This window comes from Stegostoma tigrinum, chromosome 2, assembly GCF_030684315.1.
Source record: "Stegostoma tigrinum isolate sSteTig4 chromosome 2, sSteTig4.hap1, whole genome shotgun sequence".
NCBI classification, from domain to species: domain Eukaryota; kingdom Metazoa; phylum Chordata; class Chondrichthyes; order Orectolobiformes; family Stegostomatidae; genus Stegostoma; species Stegostoma tigrinum.
In genome coordinates, this window is record NC_081355.1 from 56,591,021 (window position 1) to 56,612,690 (window position 21,670).

A 21,670-nucleotide genomic window follows, 5' to 3' on the forward strand; every position below is an offset into this window, starting at 1 on the left:
CTTTGATACAGATTTGTGTGAAAAGGCTGCAGCACCAATGTGGGATTGGGGCATCCTATATAACACTTCTTGGTGGATAACGAATTATGTAAAATAGAGGAAGCAACAGATACTGGATATCCAACACTTTTAAGTGTTCACTCTGGAAACTGCCTGTTTTGATTAAAATTACATAAATATAAATGAAGACCTTGGGTCCTCTTTCTCATCCTCTATTACCAACACTCCCTGAAGGAAGAAAATGGACTTCTTGCAAAAAAAATTCTACAGATATGTAGAAATCTAGTTTTGAGACTTTCGGGGCCATTTAATTACCCTTTAGCTTAGCCTGACTTGCGTGTAATTCAAGAAGTGGAAGTGATGAGTTCACAAGCATATTAGTCAGATAATTGGCTTTCCAGTAAACCCCTATGGAAATCCTTGCATTGTTTTCCAGCAGTATTGAAATCAGATGCAATGCATTGTATAGAGGAATACACTTGTTGGTCATACAAGTTCAGTCACTTAGACGAGGTGCCAGATGGTTATTGCTGGTCGAACTGTATGCCAATGTGAAGGTGAAGAAGAGGAAGGAATAACTGATGAGACCAGTTGTCTGGTGTTTGAAGACCTTGTTCTGAACATAATGTTCTCGGCAAACATGTTCCCCACATAAAGTCATACAGCATGGAAACAGATCCTTTGGTCCGGCTCGTCCACACTGACCAAGTTTCTCAAACTAATCTAGTCTCAATGCCTGCATTTGGACCATATCCCTCTAAACCTTTCCTATTCATGTACCTACTTACCATTGTTTCAAACTTTTCATTTGAATTACCTTCTCAGCCAAACTATGAACTTTTGAGATTATAGCAGAATTTGCTTTGATTTTTAGGTGACACTGGCAAAACAGTATTTGTTGTCCACCCCTAGAAACCCTGAGAGCATTGTGGGAAGATGCCAGTCCACAAAGTAACAGTCAGTAAATGAATTAAACAAGGATTTAACTCATTCCAGAATCATAACCGTTTGTTTTGTGAAGTGGAGTAGGACACTGAACTGTGCGTGAATTATTCAGTTGCCTGGAAGCTAGAACTAAAAATAACAAATATGTTGTGAATCTGTTGACTATGATGTTGAAAGGTTTGACTCAACTTATGAGTCAACTCAACTTATGACTCAAGACATCTAATTTTTGGGATGTTGAAATGTGTTCTATGTACTTTGTATAAAAGCATTGTATTTCACGATAGTTTTCATTTTATTTTTTTCATTTGGTGTGAAGTGACCATTTCTAATTTCCTTTATGCCAAACCAGGAATTCATCAGCGTGTGGGTGAGAGATCCCAGAGTCAAGAAAGAAGATTCATGGCACTCTTATGTAGATTATGAAATTTGTGTTCATGTAAGTATACTACTTTTAGCAGTGTACACTTCTGGAGATAACACAATTTTAGGAAGATTTTGCCTAAAAGATAAAGTTAAATATCAATTCAAAAACTTAACTTGTTAGGTTTAACTTGTTAACTTAGATATTATGATTAACGCAATTAACTCTTTTGTGTAAGAGTGCATTTACTAAAGGTTGGTGTGTGGCAGTTTAAAATTGCTATTCTGACCTCCAAACATAGTAAAAGGAGATTTGAGACAAGTGGAAGTTTAAGTTGTTTTTTTTTAAATACTAAACATGTCTCATTATCCACTGGCCTGCTTGAGGGTTTTGGAAACTTGTTTTTAAATCTCTCTTTGAATCTTGGAAAAGTGAATGGGCCTGCCCCTTCTTTTGTACCTAATGTTTCAGAAGATCTCTGCACATACAGTTAGTCTCTGTCAGATCCGGTTTGAAACTGTGTGCTGATGAGATGTAATATTGCTCTCCAAGCAACTAATTTTCCCTTTTTTGAATGCTGTCACAACATACTTCACTTTTTCCCACCTGTTCTCTGTTTTAAACAGTTCCTTAGCTCTCTGTATGAGCCCATTTCCAAAATAGTCTGTCTCAAGATGGGTCATTAATCTTCCACTCGTCATCATATGTTTAGTAATATAAATAATATTTATCCTGAATTCAGAAATATTTATCTTTTGCATGAGGAAGGGCAGTCAGTCAAAATGTATTTATAATGCATTTTTTGCATTTGCAATTAAATTTGAAAAAAATGTTATTTGTAGGGATTTTCCCTTGTTTAATGTGATTTTTACAATCCATATAGTGTAGAATCAGGCCATCCACCCAGACCCACTCCCTACCCTAACCCTGCATTTCCCATGGCTAATCCACCTAGCCCTCACTCCATGAACGTTATGGGCAATTTATCGTGGCCAAGCCACCTTGCCTGCATATCTTTGGACTGTGGGAGGAAACTGGAGCACCGGGGAAACACATGCAGACACAGAGCATGTGCAAACTCCACACAGTTACCTGAGGCTGGAATCGAACCCAGATCCCTGGCGCTGAGCAGCATAATACGAAGTTCGTGTCACTCTCTTTTATCTGAGATTTGATGCATTTTGGCTTCTTTACAGACTGGTCAATGAGAAAGCAAAGAACTGTCTTCAGGTTTAGATTTCAAAATAACACCAGCGTATATTACCACATACGGCAGTGTGTAGTATTAATCACTGACATATTAGGCTCTTGCCTATTCTTCTATTAGGTAAAGACTAATCAATTTTCTTTGCGTGTTCATGTCCATGTTGTTGTCATATTTGGTGCAGAATTCCAGACTTGGGAGATTTTCTAGCTCTGCCCACGTTATCTATTTATGATCTGTGATGCAGTTCCTTGTCATCATCACAAGAGTGTTCCTCAGTGTCTGAACACCCTTGCACAACATCCAAAAAATACTCTTTTCATCTTTAGCGTAAATTAAATGGGTTTTTCTCTTGGTGTCAGACATATTATGTCTGGAGTAATATAGTATGCATAAATATTATTAGGCATGAGTAAACCTCGTGGTTTAAAATGATTTTATTTCAATGTCCAAGATACCAATTCTGATCATATTTCAACTAATGAATGAAGTGCCTGAGGAGTGATGAGCACAGTCACGGGGTGAGTGTCTGGGCTACAGGCCTGTTGTTACTGTGTTTGTTCGGGCTGTCAGTTTCATTGCTTATCCAGGGTTAGAGTAGATTTTGATCCTTGTAACTTTTCCTAGGTGACAATTTAGCTAAATAAATTGGAACCTTGCAAAGAGCCCGCCTCGAATTCAAAGTTAGGGTTTGCAAGGTTTTTTTTTGGAAGGATTCAGTTGTAGGGTAACGCTTCATTGGAAGTTAAAACTTCCAGAATAATTATTGCCTAGTCAGCATGTCAGAACCTCTTAACAGATCCCAGTGTGTGCCTTTCAGAATGTGTCCAGTCTCTGATTATCTGGAGACCAGATTGTTGTCTTCCACAATTTTCCTGCCTTTTAGATGTTTTAAATTTAACTCCTAATGAGTGTGAAAAACTGTCATTTCACTGCTTGCTGTAACTCGCTTCAAATTTTGTTTCTAACAGACTAATAGTATGTGTTTTACAAAGAAGACCTCCTGTGTTCGAAGACGCTACAGAGAATTTACTTGGCTTAGGCAGCGACTTCAAGACAATGCTGTATTGATGTAAGGTTTCATTTTTGTTTCGATTTTAAAAATCAGCTTGTTTTGCACAGTATTCAACCTCCGGGCAGAAAGAAGACTTGTCAACATTTTAATGCTGCCTTTAGACGGATGTTCCAAAGTACCTTTGCATGTGTTCTCTCTCTCTCTCTCTCTCTCTCTCTCTCAACATGTTTAGTTATTGTTGAACCTTTGGCATTTTAACACAAATGGGCAAGATAAAACACGGGAGTTTTTTTGCACAGAATATGTAGTACAGAAACAGGCCATTAATTTCATGTGATGTTTATGCTGCAAATGATCCTCATCCCATTTTATTTCAGTGAATGCTTATTTCTTTCTGGTCTTTATCTCGTTTCCCTCTATTTCAACTACTCCTTCGTAGTGAAGTCCACATTCCTGAATATTTTTATAAAATGGTTTCTCCTGCATTTGCTATTGGATTGATTAGTGATTTTATGGCATTTTTTTTTCTGCATCTTCTATCAGTTAAGATTATCAAACCACTTAAGACTACCTTTGTTTAATGATGGAAAATCTTAAGGACTTTTGGTTGTATTTCCTTCTTCTTCGTCAATTACCCAATGTTAAAATTGCACTGTTTAGTAGTGTTAGCTTGGATAATTTGCATTACAACGAAATTAAATTTTGCACTGACAGAATATAAATATTTTGTTTCAACCTAGAGAAGGAGAAACAAACTTGCTTTTAAAAGTCTGGGATTCTCTGTTGCTATACATAACAGGAGAAAGTGAATAATTTTTAAAAATCTTTCTGAAACTCCATATGTAGCCTTTGACTTATCAAATGCCATCCATTGTCTGCAAGGATCACCCCAGGTGTGGATATAAATTACAGGCAGACTCCTGACCTGAGTAATTTCAGAATTTTCTGTTTCCTTTTGTTTCAGATTTCCAGCTTCTACAGTATTTACTTTTTTTTAGTAATAGAAAAAAGGAGTTAAGAATGGCACACACTGTGGGGTGTACTGTGAAAGATTTTCTTGACTTGTGTCCCAGTGCATCAGCACTTTGAAATGAACCCTATACAGTCTCCATTATCTAATGTAAGTTCGTATGATGCATGAGAGTGATTCAAAACTGTTCAACATTTGTTGTACCAGAATTTAAAGTCACCATCTTTGTTTGCTGCTTTGAAAAAGGGTGACTGTGCAGAGTTTGCACGTACACTCCTCATGTCATGTGGGTTTCCTCCCACAGTTCAAAGATAGCCAGGTTAGGTGGATTGTCCATGCTAAATTGCCCATAGTGTTCAAGGCTGTGTAGGTTTAGTTGTATTAGCCAGGGTAAATGTGAGGCTATAGGGATAGGGTGGGGATCTGGGTAGGATACTCTTCAGAATGGCGGTGTAGACTCAGTGGGCTATTTGGCCTCTCTGCACTATAGGGATTCGATGACTCAAAACTGCAAATGCAAGTCTGCCACCATCAAGTATACATACACAGTAGATGTGGATCCTTGAATTGGTCTTCGAATTTTTTTTTGTATCTACTTTTCCCATTTTACTGTGCAGGCTTGAGGCAGCAAGACCAATTCCCAATGTTGTACTGGCAGAGATTGATGGATATGAGATAGGGACCTTTTCAGCTTAACTCAGTGCAACACAACTCACACACATCCTCTGAGCCATCAGTCATAATTACTGGGGTTAGCGTTGTTAATGCGTGAGACTTTGACATTGCAGTATTAATTTTTCTTGTAATGTTTCAGTTAGTTGATGACCAAACAGTGTCCGATATTCTTGTCATCAGTTCAGGCAGCTTTGCCGTGGTTGCACAACATGCATGCTTTTTGAACAAAGCCCTTCCTGTTACATTCTGTGGCTTTTACAGGAATTTTGCTAACTCATTTTTGAGATTCACTGACATCATGCACCCAGACGTTTCCTGTAATTGTAGACGATTAACATTTTGCAACAAAATATGGATGGCCAGCTGATCTGAGCGTTTGGAGTTTATTGTTATTCCTCTCTTTGCAGAAGTCTACCAGAGTTGCCCCCTAAGAACCCCTTTTTCAGTGCCAGTAATGCTCAACATGTTGAGCAACGCTGTCAAGGCCTCCAAGAATTTTTAGAGAAGTAAGTACTATCTACACAGCTTAATGTTGGTTCATGGTTTGGCACTGGAATGATGTGAGTTGAAACTTTTTCAAGTAACCAGTTTAAACTGTATTTCCATTTGGACAGAACTGAAACACTTAGCCTTGTCAGCATGTCAGATGAAGTTTCAGTATTATTATAATTCTTTTGCGGAAAGGGAATGTTGCTGCAAAAGTCAGCATTTATTGCCCATTCATTTTTCCCTTGAGAAATTGGTGAGCTGCTTTCTCGAACCGCTGCAGAGCGTGAGATGTAGGTACATATACCAAGCTATTGGATTCTGACTCAGGGATATCTTTCCATGTCAGAACAGCATGTGCCTTGATTGAGAAATTGTGCTGATTACAACCGTGGTAGACTCCCAGCAGTCTTTATCCACATTGGTATGAATGACCGTGGACAGACAGAGGGATGTGGTCATTCAGTCAAAACTAAGGGAACTCGAATACAAATCTCCAGATTACGTTTACTGCCATGTGCAAATGAGCAATGGAGCAGGAGAATAAAGCTGATGAATATGTGGCTGGAAAGCTTGGGCAAACTATGCCAGAGCTTACTGAATGGCAAAACAACATAGGCAATGGTGGGCGGTTGGCAGATTGAGTTCAATGTGAAGAAATCTTAACTACATTAAGATTTTGGCAGAAAGAACATGGAGAGAGAATAAAACTGAAAGGTACAATTCTAAAAGTGAGATGGTACAGACACGGGACATGGGTGTGTATGTAGTAAATCATTAAAAGTGGCAGGGCAGGTTTAGTGTGCAACTAATACAGCCTACGGAATCCTAGGCTTTACTAATGGGGAAATAGCGTACAAGAGCAGGAGGTTATGTCAAACTTAAATCAGACACAGCTTGATCTCAGCTGAAGCCTGGATATTGCACTTTAGGAAAAATGGAAAGGCATTGGCGAGGTTACAGAAAAGAGGCACTGGAATGAGAAACTTCAGTTATGAAGATAGATTAGAGAAGTTAGGACCCTTTCCTTAGAAGAGGGGTCTATAGTGGTATTCAAATCATGAATAGTTTTGACAAAGTAGATATGGAATAAATGAAAATTCTTCTATTAAATTGACTGTTTATCTGGCTTGATACTGGACCCTGGAAATCCCCTTTAGTTGTCACTAGGTTGACATTAACATTGGAAAAGGTAAAATACGGTTAGAGTCACTAGGCTTTATTGAGGACCTTGCACTGAAGACAGTGGTGTCCTCTGTCACTTTGCTCCTAACTGGAGAATCCTGGGATAAAGAAGTCTGAAATTAAAACCAGTATTTTAAAGGAATAACCCTAAAAAGGTAAGCCTGATGCATATTAAGTTAGTCAATAATTATTGTCTTGTGTTTGCTTTTAGCATGTTCAGGGCTTATAGTGAGCTGTATTTTAAAACTTGCACCTCTGAATGATAGCAGACTATCACACTTTGGACGCTGTATCAAAACCTATGCCTTTTATTTAATGGCCACTGCCATCTTGTGGTTATGGGTTTGTACTGCAGCAAATTTGTCCTCTGTCTTATTGCTAACAACGATTTAAACTAGTAATTTCTTGTTCAGGGAATTAATTGTCCCTGTCTCCCCTACTTTCTACAGGAGAGTAGATTAAGTCACTGTAAAATCTTCAACATTTGATTTCATCCGTGCGGTAACTTGCAAGTTTTTTTAATAACTTTAATGTTACACTGTGCGTGAGTAGTTCTTGTTTTGTGAACACAAAGTCACATTCATGTTTTTTTTCCTTTGTGTGCTAGTAGATCCTTGCCAATATAGTATGATACATCTCTTCCAACAAGATTAAAAACAAGCATTAGCTTGCACAGTTTGAATGTCCAGTTCACAAGACACCAGATTCAAAGTATCAGATAACGTTGATGGAAGCTGTTTCTTTTGCTGACCATTTTGGTTGGAACTACAACTAAATTTTTTAAACCCATCACCTTTGGCAAAAGTTATTTTCTTTGTGTTCAACAGGATGTAAGCAGCACATTTTTCTCGTTCCTAATTGCCCTTCAGATGGCAGTGAGGGGCTGCTGCCTTAAACTGGTTTAGACCACAGGGAATTGGTACACCACTGCATTGTGGGGGAGAAAGTTCCAAGATATTGACCCAGACACAATGACGGAATGGTGATACAAAGAACACGGAGTAAAAGCATAAACTTAAAAAAACTATTCTAAATGGTGTGCAAAAACAGACAGACCTAGGTATACATGCACGTAAATAATTAATAGTGACAGGATAGGTAGACAGAACTATTAATAAAGCATACAGCACTCCAGAATTCATAAATGAATAGAATACAAGAGCAGAGAAGTCACAATGAACTTATCTAAGACACTGGTTACACCTCAACTGCAGTAATGTGTACTATGCTGGACACCACGCTGCAGATATAATGGGGATGCTTTGGTGACGGTGCAAAAGCAGTTTGCTGAATGGGGTTCCAGGATGAGACACTTTGATCATGAAAAATCAGAGAAGTTGGGACTTTGTTTTTGCTTGGAGAGAAGGTTCAGAGGGAGTTTTGTCAAAACTCATAAATATGAAAGGTCAGGACAGAGTGGATAAGGAGAAAATATTCCCACTTAAATGGATTGAGAAATAGAATGCACAGTTTTAAAGTGATTTGCGAATGATGTAGGTGTGAGGTGAAAAAATATGATTTCTCACAAAGAGTGTGCTGTTTAGATAGAAACATGTGCAGGGTTATGAGGAAAAGACAGGAGATTGGCACTTGCAACATAAGTGGCCAAATGGCGTCCTTCTGCATTGTGGCAATTCTGTTAGAAATTAGAATAGTGTGTGCTGTGAAGGAGAACTTGCGGGGGTGATGCTGTCATTCACCAGTGTAGTGCTATTTTACTCTTGAATTGTTGTCGGTGGTGCTGTTTTATGGTGGCAACCAGGTGGTGCCTTTTGTGCTTCTGAATGGTCTTGTGGTGCAGGGGTAGTGTTCTTACTCCTGAACCAGGAGGCTGGGATTCATCTCCCACTTGCTTTAGATGTGTGTAATAATTTCAGAACAGGTTTACCTGGGGGGAGTGGATAAGGTCTTCATCTAATAAACTACAAATGCACAGGTCTAAAAAAGCAGCACAATGAAGGTAATGGAATCCTTGGTTCTAATATGCAGTGGTAGTAACACATGATTGTAATAGTGTGAAGTTCCCACTCCTATTTTAATAAAGTGATTTCTTTCAAGTTAGTTATGTTTTGGTTTAAGAAAGGGTAGAAAATTTGAATGATAAAATTAAAGAAACATTCAATTTGCAAAGCACGATTTATGTCCACGGAATCTAACCCACAATGTGTTTTTGGCAAATTGTCATTGCTAACCAGTTTGTTTGACACTGTTAATAGTTACTGATCTTGATTCTTTAATTTATGCAGATTTAGCCTTGTATGAATTGTCTGATCTTAAACATTTGGCTCTTGATAGAAATTATTGTCTTTGTAAATTGTGAGCAATTCTACCTCCAGTATGGAGTCCAGCAGAATACAGGACTCATTGTGAATTGCTTCTGAGCCAGAGTCAGGATTTGGACTCCACCCAAGTAGTGCTGACATATCTATATTTTCTCTTAATATAATTTTAATTTTGAATTTGGACAATGCAGTCCAGGATAATTAAATCAGTACTACTATTACTGTGCGGCAGTCACTGCCCTAGGTTTGAGGCTGTTTGAGCTGGCTTGGAATTTAATGCTTGCTAGACTTACCCACCAGTCTGGATATATTCCAAACATAATAGTGTCAGTGATAAACTATCATTTGTGAACACTGTCAAGCTTTGTGCAATTGTTCAGAAGCTGCTTTTTTAAAAAAATATACCCATACCCTGTTGTTTGGCAAGTGATTCTTGCTGGTGCCATGTTTGTCAGGCAGTGTAGAGTGTGTTATGCCTCACTGCACACAGTCACTGTCTGGCTTTGACTTGACTGAAAGTACTGCAGCACCAGTAAGATATGGATCTCTCCATCTCCAGATGGTGCACTGAATAGATTATAGCTAGAAAAACTCCTGGATGGTATTTCAAAACCAATTGCAGCCTCTTAGTCTGAATAACGGTATAATATCAGATCTCATTCCTGGAAGTTACAAGAGTAACCCTTTTTACTGGATGATTCAGTTTAGTCTCTGAGGAATAAACCATCGATTGGAACTGTGCTTTTCAGGTCTTTATTCATTTCAGCTGAGTTTTCTTAACTTGAGATTTTTCAAGGTAAGTAGATAGTGAGAGAGAAGGAGTATCGTATGATGAGATGCAAATAAAATGGAAATTATTGCCAAACATCCAGCTGGCAGTTTGGGCCAGTTACTAAGCAATTTACATGTCTGTATCAAGTCATTGTACTCTCTTTAATGAGTGACACTGTTCTACAATTCTGTCAGTTAATAAAACTGAAGTGTGCAAGTAGTGAGGATGTTTTCAATTTGTTTCCAAGACATGAGAAATATTTCTGTTTTAAAAAAAAATTGGCCAATCACTTTTTAAAATATAAAATGAAAAGGTACACTTGCTTTTCCTCCTTGTTCTCAGTCGACCTATAACAAACTTCCTCCAGATTTTAAGTAATACATCATACACAGTAATAAATTCTTCTTTAACTCATCCCACCCCACCCAACCCCTGACAGCTAAGTGTTTGATGTACATGCTGCATGGTCTTACTTAACTATTTTTGGTTCACATTAAAGATGGAGTATCTCAAACAACACATTTTAAATTAAAATTTAGACCCATGACAGCACCAAAATTTTTTGCTTAGTTTTTTTTTGTAGTGCTAGTCAGCATTTTTAGATTGATTATAATTTCATATTTGCGCAAGATGCATTTCTTGTTTGCTCTTAAATAATACCTCAAAATATACTACGAGTACCAAAATGAAGCTAGTACTTCACCCACAGCTTTTAGCTCATTACAGCCATGGACAATCTGGAAGGTTATAGATTTCATCCCGTGCACAGAACGAATTTTTAACCTCTCTATTGCATTTCACTGTTATCCCATCTACACCTCTGCTGTGTTAAAATACCATAATATAGCACTAAATCTTTAGTGAATTTGGCAGGATCTGAAACTAAAAAAGTCAGAGTTAACATGTCCAGTGACGTTTTGTCAGAACTGTTCTGAGGAAGGGTCATCAGACTGGAAGTGTTAACTCTGGATTTTTTTTTTTCTCAACAGATGCTGCTAGACCTGCTGAGCTTTCCCCACGTCTTCTGTTTTTGTTCCTGATTTCCAGCATCTGCAGTTCTTTTGGGTTTTTTTTTCTTTTTCTCTCTAGTGAATTTACTGGTTTATCCAAGAGCATGCAATTCTGTTTCAAATATTTATCCTCACAACTAGATTCATGGGAGTGGAAGTACTTGGGACAGAAATCAATTCCAAAATGGTAATCAAATGAAACTGGCAATCATAAAATGGCACCTGCATGAGGAAATTTACTGTCATCTACAACCAAATCACAGATAGGAACTAATCAGTCGTTTAAACAATAGTTTTATTTAGTAGCTACATTGAATACTGATGTAAAATAGAAATTGCTGGAGGAACTCTACAGGTCTGGTAGCATCTGTGAGAAGAAAACAGAGGTAATGTTTTGAGTCACTTAACTCAAAATATTAACTGTTTTCTTCCCACAGAACCTGCCAGATCTGCTGAGTTTCTCCAGAAATTTATGTGTTTGTTTCCAATTTCCATTATCTGCAATCCGTTATTTTATTACACTCTGATGTTATGTTTTAGCACTTCAATATTATGTTCATTGGTCAGAAAACAAAAATCTCTTATAGGCTATTTACCTGAATAAATATATTAGGGGTAAGAGCTGTGGCTTTCACTTTGTAAACTTGCTCCTCTTGATAATGGGTAGCTCTGTCTGTTTTTGGTAATGTAACAACTGATTTCACTCAATTTCTCTGTACTGAAATGGTTTGATTTTTAGATTGAGTGAGTGGAAGTGCATGTTAGCATATGTTTGAACAGGAACATTGCTGTGACCATGTTCTACGTATATCATTCCACTCACCATTAGTAGGGACTTCAAAGGTGTTATATCAAACAAAATACATTTTCAATCAATTTTTCATGTATATTACATCTCAAGCTGTACACAGGAGAAAAAAAATCTTTTGGCACATAGTGAGCGATAAACCTCATTGTGAGAAAGTGTGCGCATTCCCTGGTTAACGGAAAACATTTTCTAAAGCATTCCAGAAGTTTGTACTGGGGACAGTAGTGATTTGAAATCCTTTTTAGGTGAATGCTCAAAAAAACAACATATGTGAAGTTAACATTGTTTGGATCATGGCTAGTATTAAGGCTCAAATTCAGCATTAATATTTTGGGAAAGGCAATAGCTGATCCAACATTTTTTGCAATGAATCTTAAGGATTATTATCCAAACCCTGTTCCAGCAGCAGTGACTTGTCACCATTTAGCCTCTAAGTGGCGCCATTTAATAGCTGGGAAATATCTATTTACAGTTCTCCTAATTTAGCCAACTCCTAAAATGTGTAACTTCTGGCAGCGTGGATGGTTTCTTAATATTACTTCAGTATTCATTTAACAGTAAATCATTCTCTGATTTAAAATGAACTAGGCTAGCATCTACTGCTTGTTGTGCAAGAGACTGCACACCCTTCACATTTAGAACACTGTTAAATTCTCTCCTGGACGACCTGATTCTTTCTTTTAAGGTGGTGTTGCTTTATCCATGACTTCTCTGCCAGTGGAAAAGAATTCTCTGTATATCCTATCAGTTCGTTTCAAAATCATTTCTTTTAAAAAAAACTCAACTAATTCACTCCTTGACTAACTATATACCAGGGAATATAAACCTAGTTTATCCAATTCCTTAAGATCTAAGCCTTGGAATTCTCATAACATTCCATACAATTAAGGCTTTTTCGTAAGGTGCAGGACCAGTGTATTCCAGATGTGAGCAAATTAGGACTTTGTACAGCTATAGCAAAACTTTCTCACTTTATACTCTAGGCCTCTAGTTATAAGACCCAACATTCCATTAACCGTATCATTTTGGTAACCTGGGAACAGGAACTCTCAAGCATCAGTGAGAGATTCTGCTGAAGAAATTCCTAAGTACTGGAACATGTTTAAGGAAATGGGTCCCGTAGCTGCTTGAGGTAGAATATTTGCTGCATGAGGTAATTTAACCCTAAGGATCCTAATTAATCAATAGTTGTTAAAACTTTTGCCACAAATTTAAGGACAGAGTAAAACATTGAAGGAAATAGGAATTGTTTTTTTTCTAGATTTCATTTTTTGTTTGCACCACAGAGATTCTGTTTAAAACCAGACATAAAACATAATATATCAGGAATAATAAACAGTATTAGTAAGCTGAGTTCTATACAGCTTTGGGATAAACATTCATGAGTATATTGTCATCTTCCCAACAGTTGTTTAGCTGGCAAACAAAAGGCTATATACATCAGCATGATTAAATGACACAAGCCATTTTTACCATATGGCAACATTTAAGGAGTATATATTTGTATGCATTTTGAGGTTAAGTTTTAAAACTTTTGAAAGACTTTTATATTTGTAGAATCATGCAACATATAGAACAGAAAAAGGCCATTCAGCTTGTAGTCTCGGTGTTACAGATTCATACAGCTCACTCTTGCCTGCAAAATTTATTTTTGTCAGGCATGTATTTTCTCATGCGCATATTTTTGAAAACTTATGTTTTTTTCTACAGCTGTTTTCTTTATTTTTGTATTCATTAATTGTGTAGTTTATAAAATGTTTTCAAATCTATCCAAAAACTTGTTTTTCCTATTTGATCACCCTATCCCCACCACAGTCAGAGAAGGGCCAAAGGGCCTCTTTCCACACCGTAGGGATTCAGTGATTTTCTATGATCTATAATATCTCTGGCATCTTCACAATTCCTGATTCCTAATTAACCTCAAAATTGGTTTGTTTAGTTTCCTAGGCTCTAGCTCTGGAAACCACCTCTATCCCACCAAAAAATTCTCTGCATCTCTATCTCTGTTAATTCCTTGGAGACATTCATTCAGAACCTGCCTGTTTCACCACGTTTTTCACCATCTGCCCTAATGTCTCCTCGTATGGCCCAAATGTCCACTTTTGGTCTTGTGATGTGCCTTGGCAAGTTTTTTAAAATAAACATACAACTTATATGGTATGTCTATTACATTTTAGAGCATTCTATGCATGTGAATTATCCTCCCTAAAATCAAATGCTAGTAATTTAATTTGAAATCTATCCAATCTTGGGGTGGTTGCTTCTCAATCTGTGTTAGACCATAAAACCCAGGAGCAGAAGTAGGCCATTCAGCTCATTGAGTCTCCTCTGCTGTGTGATCATGACTGATTTGATAATCCTCAATTCTGTTTTTTGTCTTTTCCCCATAACGCTGTGGTTAAAAATCTGTGTATCTCATACATAATGACCCAGTCTCTACAGCCCTCCTGTGGTAGAGAATTTCACATATTCACAAATCTCTGAGAGAAAATATTCCTCTTCAAACCCATTTGACTTGCACCCTATTCACCACTGCACAGTGGCAACAGCATGTACCATCTATAACATGCACTGCAGTAACTCATCAAGGCTCCTTCAAGAGATCTTACAAACCCATGAAGAACAAGGCCAGTAGATGTAATGAATACCACCACTAAGAAATACCCCTCCAAACTACACATCATCTTGACATGGAACAATGTTGCTATTCCTGAAGAAAGCAGCTCACTATTTCCTTATTAAGGGCAATGAGGGATGGGCAACAAATATTGACTTAATACTTGATAATCATGTGCCATGACTGGATTTTAAAAAAACCTGAATCAAAAACCTTCCTTGATGTGAGACATTGCTGAGAGTTCTTGACTCCTGTAGATGTTAACATTTACCTTCAGCTGAAGTAAGCATTTAACACCCATGCTAATCACTTTAAAACAATATTGTGATTTGAAAAGGTGAATGTTTGTTCATTCAATTTTAAAGGGACAATAAACTTGTTTTTAATCACTGATATGATTTCAATCCTTGTTTGTGACTATGCCAGAACTATTATTGTGCAATAAGGAATAAACTTTCACAACTGTAGCATTTTTTGCACCTGTGAGCAAAGCATCCATGTATCTTTTTACAGAAAAGATGTTTCTATTACAATACCTGTGACCACAGATACAGATGAGTTATGTGAAAATCACTTGTCCTTAGAATTATTCACATTTACAGTTAGAAATGTGTCACATTTTTCTTGGGAAGAAAGAAGAAATGTACAGGAAATATTTACTCTATGCTTGTATCTGACTTAGGTTTGCATCTGTCACACAAGTAGTGATATTTCTCAGCTTCAGTAGAAGTATTAACTTGTATTAATTTTTTTTAAAAAAGCTTAGTTTCAATGACCAAATCACTACTTCTGTTTTAGAAATTACACTGTTTTGAAGGCAAAATAAATTACATCTCCTTCATCTTTTTTTAAAATGTAGCTTGCTTTATAATTCTCCTTTTGTGCTGTATTATGCCTGGCTGCATATTTCTGCTGCTGTGTAATAAATTAACTTTGTTGATCTTGTTTCTTTTTGTTTTGAAACTTTAGAGCAAAGATCTCCTACCTTTCGGGGTTCAGTAACATACAAGTTCTGCAACAAAACCAATGAATCAAAGGTTTATTGGTTTTTGACTTGCACTAGTGTCTCTGTCTTTCTCTGTTATTCAACCCCCTGGTGTGAGTCCAGAGTAATTATTAGTAGAATGTGCATTTGTAGACGTCACCAGACAAAGGAGAACATCACAGCTAAACCTTGATTGTTGCTCACTTCGATTTTTAAAAGTGCATTTAGTGATTCTGTAGGTGCACTCCTAATTTGGGCTGCTACATTCAGGAATTGGAAGCGTGACTTTTTCAACACCAATCCATGCTCTCACCCCATCCGCATTCCTGCAAGCCAACATTGACACAATTATATTCTTACCAGAGATAATGGGAACTGCAGATGCTGGAGAATTCCAAGATAATAAAATGTGAGGCTGGATGAACACAGCAGGCCAAGCAGCATCTCAGGAGCACAAAAGCTGACGTTTCAGGCCTAGACCCTTCATCAGAGTCTCTCAGAGACTCCAGCCTCACATTTTATTATCTATATTCTTACCATGCTTGTAATCATCTAACCCGGCATAAGCAGAATACTGAATCTGCTCCCTGGTTCAGTTACTTAGTTCCTTAACAAACTGACCTACTAAAGCAGTTCTGATGTTTTTAATGTGCTGCTTAAAAAAAAATCTTCACACAACAGCACAAAACTAGGAATCTTCCTTCATTTCTAACTGAACTAAATACTAGTATATTGGTTTACAGGCTATCTCATCTGCTTATTTACAGAAACCTTTCAAGGTTTTCTTTTTGTGTTGCAGAGTATTGCAGATCAACGTACTCCTTTCAGACAGCAGATTGCACCTCTTCTTGCAGACACAATTAAACACCACAGAGATTGAGGCCTGTGCTTCGGGTCAGACTGACTACACGGTTGATGATGCAGTTCACAGGCATGCCACTTCTAACCGAAGGTTCCCTGTAGAGGAAGCATAAGAAAAAAGATCGGCTTAGACTTAAACTGTGAAAGGTATTTCATATGATACCTTACTTTGTGTTTTTAATCCAATGTGGACATCATTTTTTTTGAAAGCATTGTTAATTGACCAAATTTTTATAGAGCTGTGACAGCTCATCATAGAAAGCTGCTCACACCTACACACTGAATTAATGAATGCTGTGGAAATTCAATTATCTGCATTCTGATTATGTGAATTTCATTTTGTTGGACTTGGGTTATTTCCTTTTAAATTATCTAGCAAAAAAAAATCAGACCCTACTCCAAACACCTAATTAAAAGACCAAATTTCCTGTCTCTCTGTGACTGGAGATAATTAAGGTTCTCCTCTGTTACTCAGGCTTTAACTGTATTGTAGAAACCAATTTCCTCTTTATTATTTTATTTTCATCAGCACTTCATCCTCGGGGCTTGGAAAATGGCAGCAATGACAACAACACAAAGTCGTAAAAGATGAACATTGCGAGAATCTGTTTTGTGCCTCATTCTGCTTTGGGCATGTGTTCAAAATCTACAGTCCAGACGGCTGATTATCCAAATCTGTACCTCCAAATGGACCTGGTTCACAAAAGAAATCTGTGAAAGCCCAGTGTGCTGCACCGTTTTTCTTCATGAACAGGAAAATCATGTTTATTCGTGGCTACAGAGAAAATGTTCAGTTAACTTTTTGACTGAGATGTTCTATTTTCAATTGCAACTTGTGGGGTGAAGGGTGGAAAAAAAAAATAGCCTGCTTTTTGGTAGGACATGTACACTTGCAGTATGCATTGGAATAAATGATTAAAATTACATTTTAAGAGTAACTGTTGTGAAATACATTATTTGGTAAACTATTCTTAATTAGTCTAAAGTGTGGATTTTCTGATTGAAGTACATGTTTATAGGGTGGGGAGGAGTAATATTCATGTTGAGTATGGCAATTCCAATGTTGTGGATGTCATTTTTTAAGGGCTGCTGTTTCTTGGAGGTGGAAAAAAATCTGTTGCACATGGAAATGTCATCCAATCATTTGTTAATCACTCCTAAGCCAATTTCATGCTAATTAATCACAAGCTTATTTGATTTAGTAATGTGCTTAGCATAGAAACTTTGGACTTCACTCTGTAAACTTAACTGATGGGAAATTCACTAATCAATTTAAAACAGCTTTTGTTTGAAGCCTAAACACACTCTGTTCATTGTATGCAGTTTTACATTTGTGAACTATAATAACGTACCACTGGTTGCTCTGTTTACTACACTTAAAGATGAGTTACATCATGGAGATTAAACTTTTATATTGTCCTCAACAATGTAGAGAATCATTTGTTTCATTTAGTTATTGGAAACATTGTTTCATTTGTACAGAGAAAATTTTGGTTGTATTAACTGTCAGTTTGACTGTTAAGAAAATTTACTTTTGCTCACTGCAGCAATCATTTTCAGTCCTCAAATTACTTTAGTACCCCATTAGCAGATCGTAATTTCATCCCCTTCAAAACAGGAAGTTAGCAAGAACAGTTCCTATTTTAGCTGAGATGGGGTACTGCAATTAGCCAAAGCAGCCCTGGGGTTGCTTAGCTCCTTGCTTCTGACTGTCAGATAGCAATTACTAGAGTGCAGTGGATAAGAACAGAATCGGGCTCTGTTCATCAACCAGTCAACCAATGACTAGTTCTAAGCGGTCTCATAAAAATGGTCACTAGGTTTGAGGTGGACTAATGTTTGTGGAATTTTGACCTTTTAGAGAGTTAACATCTTCATGGAAGTGAGAATATTTGTTTCAGTGACTGTTAAAAATCACTTTTTATACAAGAATAAATCCACCAACATTCAGAAGTTACAATTTTGATGGTCGTGAAGTGCAACCTCAACATTCTAACCAATAATATAACTGGATTTTAATAAATATTTTTCATGCCGTTCATTCTCTTCAACAATGCAAAATAAGCATTTGGGAGTATTAAGCTTTGGTCTAATTATTCTGAAAAAAGTTATTATTTGTGGCTTTATTGCTATAAATCTATATAGGTCTTTCTGAATTTTTTTTATAGCTTCAATTTGTTATTCGTTTACGTTTGGCCATGATGGTGTTGTCTCAGAGCTGGAAAATAAACTTGGGAATCTGGATTTAATTTCGATTTTTTTTTTTAGAAAATGTCTAGTGTAAAAAAAGTTGAAATTTTTCTAGATGGTTCATGACATGCTCTCGTTCAATTGATTTGTCCACTGTAGACGCTTCAAATATAAATGCTTGCACATGTGTGTACTACTGTACCTTATTAAATTTGGCAAAAATGTGTGTGATTTGTGAACTGTTCTGATTTATGGTGAATCATTGATAATTTGACACATGAAATGAATCAATGGTCTGCTAAGTTACAGGAATTCTTACTATTCTGGAGACCAATGTGATGGAATGCTCTGTGAAGCTAATTGGGTGCAAAAGCTTAAACAGTCAACAAGCACACATGTTTAATTGCAGGAAAACCAAACCTGAAGTTTTTGTACACAGGCTCTTTCTTACTTTTTCAGCACTGCTGTAGGCCATTAGCACTCAGTTTGTCAAGAGGTCTGTTCTCCCTGACCATATGGCATTAGGTGGTTATGAAAGTCGTTCTGGCTTGTCTAGACCAATTAACAGGCTCTGGTAGTACTGCACCATACATTGCTCGACAGCTTCGTGGACTTTAGAATGCAATTTAAATGCTGTGGTGCACTTAGGCAAAACTTGACTATAAATTACCGTCACTTCTATTTATTCAAAACCAGTTTTCTGCTGTAGTAACACGTAAGCAGGATTAAAAATGCTGAACCCCTTCTATTATCTTGCAAAGATTTTAGGTTCACTTAATACTACCAGTTTATCTGTAAAATATTGTATTGTGTAACAACCAAGGTACAAAAATTATTTCTAAAACTTGCATTTTTTTTCAGGAAATTTCAAAACATGATCTGGATTCTTAGATTCTGAAGAAAGTTTGAAATTGTTTGCTTGTGTACATGTAGAAAATTGCAATGAGACATTTGAGACATTTTTAAATGAGCACAGTGATGAGGAAAACAGTACTTAATTTTTCCTTTCTTCTTCTGTGACATTAATTCCTCTGTCATAGTACTGAATTGTATTTTCAATAAATCAAGTGAATTTGGTCTTTACCTTTCTCAATGGATCACTTTGCATATCTATAGGTGGTTATTGTGCCACAATTTCAGATCTGTTTCTTCTGTGATTTTCTGTTTAATACCTCCTGATTTTTTTAAAAAAAAATAGTGGTGAGTTCATTTTATCTATATTTTTATTAATTTCGCTTGAAGCCACTTGAAGGACTTTGAAACTTATGGGTAATATCTCTGACTAAACCAGTGAAAAAGATTTAGAAATTTCCAGCATAGTTGACATGCAGCACTGATCTTTGTTACTAGTTTAGGATTGCAGTGTGTTAAAAGATATGCCTCGAGTTCGAATTAATCATTGACTTTTTTTCTAATTTTGACTGCAGTCCTATGAGGAGGCACTTTTAAATTGTCTTTTATTTACACTCAATGACACTAATGGATACCTTCTTAAAAAGTTCTTGAATGCACTTTAAATTTATTCGAGTGTACGCTGATGAAACAATTAGTAGTTCTGTAAAGAGTAGAAGACCATTTTATATTTTAAAGTCAAGTACTTCCAAGTAATGATTAAGCACTTTTTTAAAAAAAATTTTTTTGTTATAAACCCATTTTCAGTGATCTTAACAAAACAGTATCTGCACTCCAATGCATCAAACACTGTTAATACAAGGGATAAATAAAAACAAATTCTACTGTCCTGCCTGATTGTTCTAGTTCATAGAAGATTTTACACTTGTGAATATGGAAATATGGAAGAGATACTTGAACCACAGCTTCTAAAAATAAATCATTGCAGTTTCCACCCAAATTACCAACTGTGTCTCACGTATAAATGCCGTACCTTATTTTTTACCCATTCAGTTTATGTTTAGGATTAAGATACAGTACATCCATTTCTGAAATCAATGACATACTTTTAATACAAAATCAAAAACTGAAACATTGTTTCAAATATGTTTGGGCTTTTACATTTTTGTGGATTTTGATTACCATTTGTAGCTTTATGTCCAACGTCTTAAATTATAGAACCTAGTTTTGATTCTTGCTTCATTCCATTGAACAATGATAGTGAGTTGTCCAATTCTACCAGATTCTGTTGCCCCCTTGTATAATTTGATTGCTTATCTCTTGCATGCTTTTCAATCTGTTATGCTTTAATAATAAAGGCCATTTGTCTGTTGAGTTGCACAGTCAATTTGAATCCTTATGCTAATAATTTGCATTCTCTGATGTTCTATCCCTATCTAATTTCTACCATTTGAAAGCCTGCTCATTGATTAGTTGCTTTCAGCTTCCAGATCATTTATGTTCATTGTTTCTAATGGATTTCCAAGAAATTGTGCATAATTAATCAGACCGGCAAAGAATAAACTTTTCAAAAAAAACTTTTGTTCAAAAGTTTGTCCTAATTGATGAATAAACTGCATCAGAACAGTAACACTGGCTTTATAACAGACTACTGTAATCCAGACTCTGGAATAACAAACTCTTATCGAAATTACATGAAAGAATTAAAAATTTGTGACACTTGATTCAAATATTATTCACACTTAATGTTGAATGTAAAGTTATATCTTAAACAAGCAAATATGTAATGTGATGTAGAAAAAAATTAGCACTGTTGTTGCTTGAAGGGCAAATAAATTTGTTCTAAGTGTTCATTAAACTTTCTGCATTAGTTTGTTTTTGTTCCACCAAACACCCTGGTGTATAGTTCCAGGATTCTACAAGACCATAAGGTGCAAGTTTTTGTTTATTAGATTTTAAAGCAATCTCCTTGTTCATATAAAACCTTTCGACATTAGAGGGACAAGAAAACAAACAGTAGTTACAGTATACATGAATGCTATTTTAAAAAGAAAACTGGCTTATTTATCTGCAGCTTTGATCCTCTAGCGAATTTCCCATAGCTGTACTAATTTAATACTAATGCACTAAACATTTACCATGTTAAATATAGTTATTCTTGATCATTATGGAGACATCTTTCTTTCCTCCTTTCTGTGCCTTCCCACCTGTTTCAGAACAGAAGTTTCGCGATGGCTATCTCAACACACAAGAAGCAAATATGTGCATTTAATAACTGGATCATATGTGATAAATAGCCTGGCACAACTTTTGTACCTCTTTTTAAGCAATGGTGGATGTTTGCTTTTGAATATAGGTTATCTATCATGGCTGAAATTGGAAAAACATTCATAGGTGAGGAAAATAGTGATGGGAAAACCTAAGCAACGTGTAGGAAATTGTTCTCCTT

General features: G+C 36.5%; 1 protein-coding gene across 6 annotated transcripts in view; it reads left to right on the forward strand.

Annotated features, from left to right (window-relative positions):
* Positions 1-21,045, forward strand: part of snx10b (sorting nexin 10b) — a 62,237-nt gene extending 41,192 nt beyond the window's left edge. For 5 of the 6 annotated variants that reach the window (XM_048555480.2, XM_048555471.2, XM_048555455.2 and 2 more), the window contains 5 exons: positions 1,298-1,384; positions 3,485-3,585; positions 5,581-5,679; positions 16,118-16,326; positions 16,709-21,045. In XM_048555480.2, coding sequence (XP_048411437.1) covers positions 1,298-1,384; positions 3,485-3,585; positions 5,581-5,679; positions 16,118-16,292 — 462 coding nt within the window. In that variant the 3' untranslated portion in view covers positions 16,293-16,326; positions 16,709-21,045. The remainder of the gene's footprint in view (positions 1-1,297; positions 1,385-3,484; positions 3,586-5,580; positions 5,680-16,117; positions 16,327-16,708) is intronic. The other variant, XM_048555498.2, reaches the window with a different exon arrangement.
* Positions 21,046-21,670: the final 625 nt, after the last annotated feature.